The 14,020-nt window shown below is 40.7% G+C and overlaps 1 protein-coding gene across 2 annotated transcripts in view; it reads right to left on the reverse strand.

Annotated features, from left to right (window-relative positions):
* The window catches only part of adamtsl3 (ADAMTS-like 3), a 432,074-nt gene that overhangs the window by 20,609 nt on the left and 397,445 nt on the right, over nucleotides 1-14,020 (reverse strand). For both annotated transcript variants that reach the window (XM_084353771.1, XM_084353770.1), the window contains 4 exons: nucleotides 8,382-8,565; nucleotides 3,301-3,505; nucleotides 3,116-3,219; nucleotides 2,047-2,261 (listed from right to left, as the gene is read on the reverse strand). In XM_084353771.1, the coding sequence (XP_084209897.1) occupies nucleotides 2,047-2,261; nucleotides 3,116-3,219; nucleotides 3,301-3,505; nucleotides 8,382-8,565 (708 nt within the window). The remainder of the gene's footprint in view (nucleotides 1-2,046; nucleotides 2,262-3,115; nucleotides 3,220-3,300; nucleotides 3,506-8,381; nucleotides 8,566-14,020) is intronic.

Genomic DNA, 14,020 nt, shown 5'->3' on the forward strand with positions numbered 1-14,020 from the left:
AGTACTACTCATACAACTACGACTAATAATAATAATTTAATCATTTTTATTATGATTTCTATTAATAATAGTGATCAATAACATTGGATAGATTGACAAACGATTATGGCTTCTCACATTTAGGCTATTGTGCTAACACAGTGAGAAAAGGGAAAAGTGGTATTAAAAATAAATACAAACAAACAAACACTCCACAGATCACTCAACTGGTCCAAACAACAGAACAGATCACAGAGCAGCTGGTCATGACCACTGTGCCTCTGGTCGCGACCAGTGTCTTTAGCTCCCCTAGTGGTAGTGACCACTGGTCCGTGCCAGAGACCAGCTGGTCTTGACCACACGGATCTTCATAATCAATAATAATGACAAATATTAATCATAATAATTCTGATATAGTGTATTTTATAGACAAAAGATTATGATCTCTGACATTTATCCAGCTAACAGTGCTGCCAAAACGACCGGAAAGGGGAGAAAATACTAAAGCCGCTTCACAGACCACAGGGACCACAGGGCAGATCACTGAGGAGCTGGTCAGGACCAGTGTCTTTAGCGCCCCTAGTGGTAGTGACCACTGGTCTGTGCCAGAGACCAGCTGGTCCTGACCACACGGATCTTCATAATCAATAATAATAACAATATTAATCATAATAATTCTGATAGTGTATTTTATAGACAAAAGATTATGAGCTCTGACATTTATCCAGCTAACAGTGCTGCCAAAACGACCGGAAAGGGGAGAAAATACTAAAGCGTATGGAGAGAATTTTGTTCCTTTATTATTCAATCAAATAAAATGGATTTGAAACCAAAAAAGAGATTTGAGAGCAAAAGAGAGTAAGTGCAGTTGAATTCGCAAGCAAAACTTTAGAATTTGCAAGCAAAGAGGACTGATTTGCAAGCAAAGGTTTTTAACTTGAAAGCAAAGAGGACTGATTTATAAGCAAAATGGTTTTGAGTTTTGATTGAAGTTGAAGAAATATGCTCTCTCATGTTTTTTTTTCAATTGCAACCTGTTCTGTTTCGATCTCAAAAAAAAAAATTTGATTGCCACTTACTCTCTTTTGCTCTCAAATCTATTCTATTTGATTGAATAATAAAGGAACAAAATTCTCTCCATAAAAGCCGCTTCACAGACCACAGGGACCACAGGGCAGATCACTGAGGAGCTGGTCAGGACCAGTGTCTTTAGCGCCCCTAGTGGTAGTGACCACTGGTCTGTGCCAGAGACCAGCTGGTCCTGACCACACGGATCTTCATGATCAATAATAATAACAATATTAATCATAATAATTCTGATATAGTGTATTTTATAGACAAAAGATTATGATCTCTGACATTTATCCAGCTAACGGTGCTGCCAAAACGACCGGAAAGGGGAGAAAATACTAAAGCCGCTTCACAGACCACAGGGACCACAGGGCAGATCACTGAGGAGCTGGTCAGGACCAGTGTCTTTAGCGCCCCTAGTGGTTGTGACCACTGGTCCGTGCCACAGAGCAACTGGTCGTGACCACCGATGAGCTGGTTGCGACCAGTGTCTCTAGTGTCTCTCCCTAGTGCCAGTAACCACTGGTCCATGCCAGAGACCATGGTCCCTGGACAGACCACGGAATCGGCAACAAACCCCTCTCCCTTCATGCCCATGGGGGCACAGATGAGCGGAAGTACATTCGCTACCTACACACATGGTCACTGGGCGTAAATGTTACAACTGATCCGTATTCTTTTCAGTGGATGGTCAGCTGAACAAAAAACATTTTTACATTTTTTGTATATTTGTAATTATAGGCAATTAGGGGCAAGCATGCAGTTACATAAAATGGAAAATAAGCTTCCAATAATAAACTAATATTTACTTGGATTTAAATGGAGTTCAGAGATAAATCAACTATTGGTTATAAACTGGACACTATTTAGCTGCTATATAATTTCTTTAACAATAAAATAAAAGTTTCTTGATCACAAAATGTCAAATTTTAAAATTGTGGAGCCTCCAAAGGTTTCTTGATGTAGTGTCACATATACACGCGCTCAAAGACTTACTCCCACACGTGGAGGTGTTGCAGTGCTGCCAGGTGGAGGGTCGCAGGAGCCAGGCACAGTGCTGGTCAGCCAGAGTCCTGCCACTCTTGCGGTGAACACAGTCCACCTTACGGGACTGAAATCCACTCCCACAGACGACCGTGCATCCCCGCCACGCACCAGGTCGCCACTGGACATCACACAAGTCTGAGGAACAGTTGCGAACTGCTGCAGGCCTGAAAGAGAGTAGTTTTAGCTTTGTCTTTAGTGTCATGCATTCATTGCATTGGCACTTTACTTTTCACAGATCTACTTGGACATGTTTCACAAAGAAGGTTTATACTGTTATCTGGAAAACCTGGCAGAGAGCAGCCTGGAACCCCCATAAATCTGGAACATGGACTGAGTTTTACAAAAGAAGAATAGTAGGTTAACTTCGGGTTTCACTCAGGCATTCTTAAAGGATCTTAAAGATCCTAAAGCTGAAACCTTCCAGTGTTTCTCCTACCATTATATTGGGTAGGGGAAACACAACCCCGCCTATTGGACCCCACGGCCCTTTCCAAGATGAACACCATCAGTGTGACAGCTAAGGGGATGCAGAAACATCATACGCTGCCTCTGACACACAGGATTTGACCCAGCTTGACTTACTGAGAAAAAAAGACTGGCTCTATATGACTGACATTGGTAAGTTCAAGACAGGAAAGGAGGAGCAATCATTGCATACATTGAAACAAAAGCTGTAGTGACAAAATCTGATCCTTTAATAACTGGACTTTAGAGGTGCTGTTAGGTATATTTTTAACTTGAACAGAGCCAGGCTAGCTGCTTTCAGTCTTTAAGCTAATCAAAGCACTGATGTCAATCTTCTCGTCACACTCTTGGAGATAGCCATATGTTAAAGCATTCCATTAAATGAGCTAAAAAAATCACATCCAACCAGAATGCTGTCAGTGATCCACATATATATGCATGGTATTACTACCACTAGGGCAAACAGATTCAGTTAACAACCAGCACTGTGAGAATTTAGACCTGATATCCGGTAATAATATTTTCTGTGTTTGTGTTGTGAGAGTTTGTGTACCTGTCCCTGAGTGCACAGTCTGTGTACAAGGAGCCATTGGCATGTTGGCAGATGACAGATCTCTTCTGTACAGTGGTGGTGGGGCCTAAACACCTCCCTGAACACTGAAATTGAGTAACACAAAGTTCACACGTAACAATCCATTTCTACGGTGTACATATGTTCAATTCAGTGTTTGAATGTACCTTTCCCCATGGACTGGTTACCCAGGTTGGACAGTTATTGGCGGTGCACTGCTCTGTGTCTGCTGGCTGGCTCATCCTCTCACAGGCAGCTGCTGTCAGAATCCTCACTGCACCTCTGGCATCCAGCTGCTGACAGGAGACCTGCCTCTGTTTCCAGCCGCCGCCACATGAGGCTGAGCACTTTGACCACTCTGATACCACCCATCTGAAATGATGATATGAAACAAGACATATGCATACACAAGTTTCAAAATGGGATATAGCTCGATTTGTGATTTGCTTTATAAGAAAACAACAATGCCTGCTTCACATCAGACAAGTAGTTAACAAATCTCAAGGTGAGCCAAAGGCAAATGAAAGGTATACAATGAATATGACTGAATGTGTCATGCTTTAGGGTTTAGTTTAGTTATTTCCTGTTTTATTTTGTAGGAGTCACTACTTGTGTCTTGGTTGTTGTTTTCTCCATATCTTCTGTATTTTTAATGCCAGTTTTCTTTGTTACCTCTTGTTCATCCGTTAATTAGCCATTGGTTTGCGCACAGTATAGCCTTGTCTTCCCCATTTTAGTTGCCGGGACATTATTTTCATTGAGTGTATGCTTCATGCCCTGCTTCCTTGTGTTTTCAACCTTTTGCCTGTTTGCCTGGATTTTGGACTTTTGCCGTGTTTGGACTACTTGCCTTTTTGGATTTGTTTGCCATTGTGGACTGCAACTATTTTGTTACTCTGATTGCAAAATATGACTGAATGGCAAAGTTGGGACTACCCAACTTAACGTAGACATAGTCTATGTCTGTCTGTCAACTGGTACTGGGCAGGTAGGATAAAGTGAGTGGATCAGAGCTTTTTGTTGGTGGAAACAGCTGGCTGCGCCTGCAGGAAAAACCACTAGTGGAGAGGTGAGACGTGAACAATAAATTTACATGGTAAAACCAAAACTAAGTACTACACACTATACAGCCGAGCCTATAAATTAGGGTGACCATATTTTGATTACCAAAAACCAGGACACTCGGCCCAGCAATGAGATACGATACTCAAAATTTACTCAAAGATGCCTTAAAATTAACAGACATTTAAAGTATGCCTCCTCTGTATGGACAGAATATTGATATATTACAAACAAAATACTATCTATAACCAAAGACACACATTCAGACATGCTTCTCAGAGGTTACTCAACATGTTTTATTATATAAGTTTCAAAAACAACAAATGAAATAATGATAGAAATAATGTCTCTTCTGTATTAGAAAATAAATAAATAATAAATAACTGAAAAATACCTCTGCTACTGTATATTAGCAATCCAACTTAAACAAAATAGCTCTCACAAACTTACAAAAAATATCTATCTTCAGTTTTCTTCTGCATCCTTGTTTTCCTCTTCATCCTGTTTTTCTTCCTCATCCTCCTTGTTTGCCCATTTATATTTTGCTGTAGAGCTGATCTTTCCCAGCAGTTTTTTGTTGCTTAACAAATAAGCATGAAAGTCTTTGCAAGACATGTCTTTGTAGTTGTATTGCACAAAGAGAATCCCTTTCAATGACTCAACAGAGAGCTGGTTCCTCTCCTTCGTCCACTGGCTCTGCATCAATGAGAAAACCCTCTCAACATTTGCATTATGAGAGGGAAGTGCAAAGACAAACTGTGCAATCTTCAGTAGTTCTGAGTAGCATTCAATGCTTTTGGCCTTCTCAAAGTATTTGGTCCACTTCTGGTGCACCTGCAGGCCAATGAACTCTTCATCACTGTTGCACCTTTCTATGAATCTCTTCAGATTGGCAACCTGGTCAAAACACTTGACATCATCAATTGGCACCCCCTTCTCTCTAAGGTGCTTGATGCAGACCTCCACATCATCCCAATCTGGTGGCTCACTCATATCCATCCACATGAATGTTGAGAACTCTTCCATGGGAGTCATCCACTTCTCCAGATACTCCAGACATGCACTGTACAGGCCTTGCACATCAGCACAGAACTTGTCACAGCCCTCACCCAGTCCATCTCTGCGATTTTCTGCCAGTAGTCCCTTAACTTTAAGGGACATGAAATTGTTGCTCTTACGTTCAAAAAGAACGTTGTGAATGCTGTTCAATATATTCTTCACCTCCATGATGGAGTTGTTCTCCTTTTCCATTTGTTGAATGTGGGTGTGGAACACAGACATCAGTGAGTGCATGTGCCACAGGTAGATCTCACTGAAGTTGTTTTCAAGAAACTTCTTTATCACTATAGGTGGCTTTTGCTGTGACAGAAAAAATGCCTTTAAAGCTGGGAACATCTGTAGCATCCTCTCAATGCCTGGGAACAATGACAGCCACCTTGTCTTGCTGTGAGAAAGCATCCTCCTGTACTCAATGTCAACAAAATCACAGTACTCTTTTAGGTTCTCAGTACGCACTGTGTAAATGTGGAAGTACTGGTAGATTTTGAACATGATATTCTCAAGGTCAACATCTATTGTGTCTGCCCCATGATGAACACAATTATTCAATATGTGTGCTGGGCAACCCACACCAATCAGGGTCTTGTTCTGCAGCAACCTCTTCAAATTTGCAAACACATTGTTTCCCCCTTCATCACGCCGGATTCCACCAAAATTGGTGTTGCAATTATCTCCAGTAAATGCAATGCATTTTTCAGACAAATTGTTTTTTGCCAGTGTTTCAGTGAGATAATTTGCAATGGTTTCTGCTTTCTCATTAGGTGTGTCTTTCACCTCAATTAATTTTGTTTGCACACCACCCTTCTTCCAATCAAAATACTGGATTATGATCGGGAATATTTTCACTGCTCCGTGGTTACTCCCATCTGTACAAATACCACAATACTGGATTTCTTTCAGAGCTTCATTTGTGACTTCAACAGAGTGGGGCGCTAAAACACCATTCACAATGGCTTCGGTCTTAGTGCGGGCACTATTAAACTTTTTGGCGGTGTCAGAATCTGGGAATGCCTTTTTTAACAATGCACTAGTGCAATCGATGGACCTGTAGCTGTTGTGGTGTTTCACTGTGTGAAATGAGAATGCACCCTCCGCTGCATTCACAGCATCCTCCGATTTCCCGGGTCTCACAAAGAACTCTGTCAACTTTGATGAACTACACTCACCTCGGACACTTTTTTTATGTTTTTCGGTGTCCATGTGGGCTTTGAGGTCCCTGGCACCCCCATTGGACACCGAAACATAAGTACCGGGTTTGCACACGGTGCACGAAGCCTCCCACTTGTCCCGACCGGGACGGTAAGTGGGGAATTTCTTCTGCAGCTCATCGTTAAACGTACATTTACGTTTCGGCATGATGCAGGCACGAGTGCTGTGGCTGTCTGCTCGCTTTAAGTGTAAATGTAGCAGCCTCTCGGGGATTGCATCACATGCAGCGTCATTTTAATCGCCCAATGAAAAACAATGAAAACCAGGACATTTCACCACTTTATAAAAAACTCCCGGGACGGCCAGGACAGGACGTGAAAACAGGACATGTCCTGGGAAAACAGGACGTTTGGTCACCCTACTATAAATTCTTTGTTCAGTCTCTGTGTGACTGAAATGTGCCTAATGATGAAGCCTAATCCTCAGAGCGTACTTTAACTTACATTCTTGAATCACATATGAACATGCATTCCTTGTTCTGTGGTCTAAAATAAAAAGGCATGGATAAAGACATTTTTGTCTTGTCATGTCATTATAGGTCACATTATAGAAGGTATAGGTCTACTGTGTTTTATATGACTGAGCAAATTAAAAATATTTATTCCTATTTCATAATATATCAGGCTGTGATCCTTTGTCTGCCTGCTCATCCCTGTGTCTAAGACCATTCCTTTATTTAAAAAGGTCTTGGCTACTTCATTGTTCTATAGAGGTTAATTGGGCATTTTGAGAGTAACTAAAAAATAGTGTAGTAAGTAATATATTACTCTATGCACACGGTAATATTGTAACCTTATATACTACTTTAAAATAAAGGGAAATTAGTACTTGCACTTTGAAAGTAACTTGCCAAACACTGGTGCTAAATGACACTAAAAAGCTTCATAGAGCTGAGGGTGATAGTTCTCTGTACTGTAGGTTTTCCACTACAAGACTTTCTCATTACACATTTGATCTGATGGTAATTTTAAAATATGGATTAGCTTTAAAACATAGAGTATGTATAAGACTCAATAATTGCTATTAAAGGTTGGTGACTGATTCCCCATCTTATTCTTTCTCAGAGGCCAGAAATGCACCTGTTTCTGCTATAAAAAAAATTGTCACCAATAATTATGGGAGAAATCGCTATTGTACTGTGTCTTTTCTCTTGGTGGATCTGCAGAAATACTTTGGAGACAGAGGAGACCAAACCTAAGTAACTTATTACGAGTGCAAGAACATATACTATATTTACAAATGCACAAATCTAAATACATAATAAATATAACAACAAACCATTGAACTTGTGGTGGACTACTGCTGTATGTCTATTAGTGTCTAAGATCATTGAGGGAACAAAACAGTCAAATTCCTTGTATGTGTTCACATGCCTGATCAATAATGCTTATTCTGATAGAACACAAAGGAGCTACAAGTGTAAAGCTTCACATACTCACGCGACTTTCTCTGGTGCAGAGGCATAAAAATTGGTGCAATGTGACAAGAAACACGAGCAGTCAGATGAACAAACCCATGAAGTCACGAATGATTCCTTATCGTAGGGCCGGAATGAACGGCAAAAGTTGTGTATTTAACAGTAAACCAAAGATGTAATAAATTATGCTTTTCCTTTAAATATATAAAAGTCGAAGGTGTTATTTCGGAGAACCATGCAAAACACCAACAAACCACAGAAACTGCTCACTGTGCTTGTATGTATGATAACAGTTTGTCTGAACAATTGGTAACATAAGGTAGCATATAACCCACTGAGAACATGGAAGAATATTCTGCCTCCTCTTTTAAATTTTTTTTTATTGTCCTCATTTCTTACTCTCCCATACTCCCCGTGCCAGAAGCTGTCTCTGTGTCTGACCTTATATGCGGATTTGTTTGTAGACATTTGTGACATCCTGATGTCCACGTGTAAGTGTACCTGGGAGGGCACTCCTGTCTGTTGCAGGGGACTGGGGAAGTGATGGGTTTTGGCATGTGCTGACACATGGTGGACTGAATGTCATTTCCATCCAGAGAGACACACCGAATCCTCCGCAGCCAAGTCCCTCTGTTCCCACAGGAAGCACTGCAGGCGGTCCAGTCTCCAAAACGCCAGCCAAACTCTGTGGACCCAAATGTAAACCAATCACATTAATGGGATAAGGAAACAACTAACAAAAGAAGAGCAAAGAGCTTTAACCACCATACAAGGATTTATTGAACTATGTGAGTGTTCTGTATGAATTGTACAAAGGTCTGAAAATCGCTCTGAGGATTTCATTCCTGTACCTAAAAGCAGTCAGGGTACACTTGGCTATGACATGGAGGTCTGTGAAACCCTCCAAGGATATGCCTCCCCAGACCATCAATGACCCACCCATGCTGGATGATGTTACAGGCAGCACAATGTCTCCACGGCATCTCCAAACTCTTTCATGCCTGTGACAAATGCTCAGTGTGGACCTGCTCTCATCTGTGAAGAGAATGGGGTGCCAATGGCGGACCTGCCAATTCTGGTGTTCCCTCACTAATACCAATCGAGCTTCACGGTGCTGGGCTGTGAGCACAGGTCCCACTACAGGACGTCAGGACCTCATGCCACCCTCATGGAGTCTGCTTTGACAGTTTGGTCAGAAACATGCCCACCAGCAGCCTGCTGTAATTTTGTAGGGATCTGGCAGTGCTCTTCAGGGTTCCTCCTTGCACAAAGGAGCAGACACCAGTCCTGCTGCTTTGTTGATGCCCTTCTACGGCCCTGTCCAGCTCTCCATGTGTAACAGCCGGCCTCCTGTTATCTCCTCCATGCTCTTGAAACTGTTGGGAGACACAGCAAACTTTCTTGCGACCGCACATATGGATATGCCGTACTGGAGGAGCTGGACTACCTGTGTAACCTGATTGGGCTTTAGGTACCACCTCCTGCTACCAGTAGTGACAGGGGCACTAGCAGAACACAAAACTAGACAAGAATCAGTCAGGAAGTATAAGGATGTTCTGATATAATTTTTCCTCCCTGATACCAATTCTATGTCATGAATGTGTCTGAAGTTACACAAATCACTTGATCAAAACATATGTTAAGTTGTAGACAGGTGTACAGGGTCCAGTTTCTAATAAATAAACTATGTGGTATCAGATCAGTGCATAGACTCGTGTACTTGATACCGATTCCAGCATTTCCAGTACTGGTATCTGAATAACCCTACAATTTTTTTTATTTTACCATGTATGGTTAAGGTATGGAACTTGGATTCAAGATGCCAAAATGAGTACTATGAGTTGTATAACTACATGTTTAACTACCAAACTATAAGAGTATTCAACTCAAATAACTACAAGTCTTCTTTGTTCTTTATGCAATAAGATAATAAGAATGGTAATTACGTCCAAATGATGAGGGTATGCCCTGGGGGAGGTTAAACCCTGTGGGGTGCAGGTGGCAAGCATGACTTCAGATTGTGTAGGGTTTATCATACAGTACCTCGGCTCCTGAAATACAATACTGTCACAAACTGATTTCATTAATTTTAAATGGTAATCAGAAGGAATTTTGAATCTGTGGATTGACATCCCCAAATGAATTTTGCAGCAATGGTACTGATTATATTACAATGTTCTCTCTGTAGAACTGTCGATCTCTCAACCATGGGAGCTGTAGAGGTTTTCGCTATTACCCTTGATAAAGTACAGTTTACTATAGGACATGAAAACCACAAGTATTTAGGCAAGTATACACCGATCAGCCACAACATTAAAAGGACTAACAAGTGAAGTGAATTATACTGATCATCTTACAATGCAATAATCTGCTGGGAAACCCTGGGTCCTGGCTTTCATGTGGATCGACTTAACATGCACCACCCACCCAAACATTGCATGCTAGAATTAAGGACTCTTTAGCATTTTTATTGATAAATTGCATAAATGTATAAATGAACATAATATTTTGACCTGGTAATTGCACTAGAAGAATAGTAAGGGGATCACAGAAGTTATTCCAAGAATTTTATGGAAAGAATGAGTATTTGCACCAAATCTTATAGCAATCCATCCACCAGAAGTCAAGATATTTCAGTCAGCACCTAAGTGAGGGACTTACTGACCACTACTACCTGACATCCTGCTGTCCCTAAAATATGTAAAGTTCTTAAAAAACAAAACCCCAGATTGGGTAAAAAGGGCATACTGGCCCTTTTCCAAACACTGAACTTTCTAAGGAACCTTTCGTTTTGATTAGTAAATCCATGATCTAAATTTAGCTTTACATACTGTATGGAGTATGTTAAAACCAGTGGCACATTAGATGATGTATATGTGCGGTGTCTGTGTTGTTTGTATGTGTGGCTATGAGCACAGCAGGGACATGATACACATTTCTGTTCCTGTTCATTCTTCTCAAGTTTCAGATTTCACACACAGGACTCAGGCTTTAGTGTCTCAGGGAGTGCCAAACTATAAAATAAATAAAAAGTGCTTTGTTCAGTGATAAAATGCCAATGCAATGTGGATCACCCATCAAAACTTTGGTCGCTGTGCTCGTGATAGTCCTGTCTGCTGAGTTACACTAGCATACAGTAGAGGAGCCAGTAGCAGAATATTTCAATGTGTTGTTCAGTTGTTGCTGTTCAGTGACCTTGTTCTGTACTAAAGCTGGAAAAAGCAAATAGAAAAAATATGTGAAAATATAGAAATATAGCTAGATTCAAAAAGTTAAATTTTTCTGCTCCCATTCAAAGTCCAGAAAATATGCATAATAATAAAAATAATAATAATAACTATATATAAGCCAGAACAACAAAAACAGAACAAAAATACAAGAAATGTACATTCTACTAGAATATATCCATATATAGTGTAATAAATAATGCTACAGTTGAAAATATATGGGTTATTGTACATTGTTTGTCTTAATTATTGCACATTAGAAAGAAACAAAGCGTCCAGAGTCCTCCAATTGATTCAGAGTGTCTGACACTCAGAGCGAGGAGTTGAACAGTTTGATGGCCACAGGCAGGAATTATTTCCTGTGGCGCTCTGTGGTGCATCTTGGTGGGATCAGTCTATTACTGAATGTACTTCTGTTACTGACCAACACATCATGGAGTGGATGGGAGCCATTGTCCAAGATGACATGTAACTTGGACAGCGTTTACTAGGTCAAAGCACAGAGAGCAATAACAACCTATTTGGACGAATTCTTATATAACTCTGTAGCAAGTTACAACACATCCTACATTATAAAATAAAAGTGACACCTTTTACACCCTTTTGTAAGGCGAAAGCCTTCACAAGCTAAAAAATGTTAGCATGCACCCCGTCTGAAGTGGGCACAAGCTTGACCACATGTCGGGGGTGTAAATAACCTAATTTCAAATGAAATCATTTGGGATCTTGAGCCTTCCAGAGACTTGGATTACGCTGGATGAGCTGTATGGAGACATTGTGTGTACTTTTTAGGGCCCGAGCAGGGAACCTGCGAGGTCCCTATTGTAATTGTAATGATTATTATTAGTTAGGGCCCGAGCAGGGAACCTGCAAGGACCCTATTGTAATTGTAATGATTTTTTTTTTGATTTTTTTTTTTCTTTGTCCCAAATGATCGCATTTTTCACTGCCTGAACATACCCCAAAACTCATCAAACTTGGAATATATATCACACCTGGCGAAAAATGTTATAATCTGTTGTCATTGTGAATTTTCGCCACTAGGTGGCGCTATTATCAAGGAAAGTGCGTTTTGCCTAATAACTCCCCCATACTTTGTCACACATTCAAAAACCTTATATCCACGTGTTCAGTGAATTGTGCTGAATCTATTGATATAGGCCACGCCCATATCCGCCTACCGTTTTTCGCAAACCTACTTTTTCGAACTCCTCCCTGGGAATTTAACCGATTTGCACCAAAATTTGCACACAGCATCTGTGGACTCTTCTGACAAAAAGTTATTAAAAGAATTGTGATATTCCAAAGAATACTCAAGTTATTAAATTACAACTTCCTGCAGATTTCGCTACAAACAGGAAGTGTTGCATATCTCCACATTGGTTCCGCCCAGTGACATGAAACTCAGGATACTACTTCCCCATAAGCCCCTAAGGCTCTGTACAAAATTTGGGATGATGACCACTAGGTGGCGCTCTTTAAATTGGAGTAATTTATATCTCCACATCCGTTTGGCAGATTAACATTAAACTTGGCACACTCATTGCCAATACCCACCTGAGGATACCTGATGAAGGTCTGACCAATCCGACACTAGGTGGCGCTCTGGTGGCAGTTTCATTTTATATTTGGCACTGTGCCCACACCATAATACTTATGGATATGAAATTCATAGTGGTGGTATAGACTGGTGCCTGTAACTCACACACCAAAAATGACCAGCAGGTGGCGCTATTTTCAACAAAAAAAACTGTTTTTGCCTAATAACTCCCACATAATATGGAGCACATTGTTAAACCTTATATCTATGTGTTCCCTGCATTCAGCTAAATTGTGTGATGTAGGCCACGCCCACTTTCGAGGTACATTTCCATTTGCACATTCCGGAATGTCACAAACCTACCCAGGCAATTTCTCCAATTTGCACAAAACTCTGCACACAGCATCTGTGGACCCTCCTGATATAAAACATATTAAAAGACTTATGACAGTCCAAATAACGGCCAAAATATGAAACAACAACTTCCTGCACATTGTGGTAACACAGACAATCTTCCATATCTTGATGAAATACAGTCCCATTCACATTAAAGTTTTTTTTATTGTGTTCCATGGCCCGATGACGGTTTGTGCAAAATTTGGTGCAAATCGGCCAATAGGGGGCGCTTTTATTGCTAAATGACGAAATAACAGCTTGACTGCCTTGACTTTTGATTCCTCAATGGAAGGTGTTGCATGAACAAGCCCCAACAGCAGCATGGCACCGACAGCAGCATGACACCACAGCAGCAGGCAGCGACAGCAGCACGCCCCGACGCGCGTGGACTGTGAGGGCCCGTTCATCGCTGCTTGCAGCTTTAATTTAAATTATTTTTCAAGTTTTTAAAATTTTCATTGTTTTAGTGAACCATAAGTGTCAATTCCAGGCGGATAGCCTCAGCAGAATGAACACTAAATGAAGCATTGAAACACACCAATATGATATTCACATACATTATGCTGTAGATAATTTACATTGGCTGGCATTCCCTTATTCACAGTCGTTTACTATCAGTGCAACAGAAGAACTAAGAACTATAATTATTGGAAATAGTTTACACGACTCCGCCAACCAGTCAAGTTGCAGTTTACATCCATGTCTGTCCAGACTACACAATATACTGTATGTAGTGAAGAATGTATTAAAAGGTACTAAAAGCAGTTCTTGGTTAAATGGAAGTTATCACTCTATTGTCACGTAACAACATGTTTTCTCCACTTAAAGACTATTTCTACAGAGTACAGTGGACTGAAGAGAGCTTCATTACATGGTGTGACAACAATCAGCTGAAGATCAATATCAGCAAAACCAATGAGCACACACACTCACACACACACAAGATTTCCTTGAGGCGTTACTGAGATATTGCATTC

This window comes from Pagrus pagrus, assembly GCF_965226575.1.
Source record: "Pagrus pagrus genome assembly, chromosome: 1".
Classification (NCBI taxonomy): Eukaryota; Metazoa; Chordata; class Actinopteri; order Spariformes; family Sparidae; genus Pagrus; species Pagrus pagrus.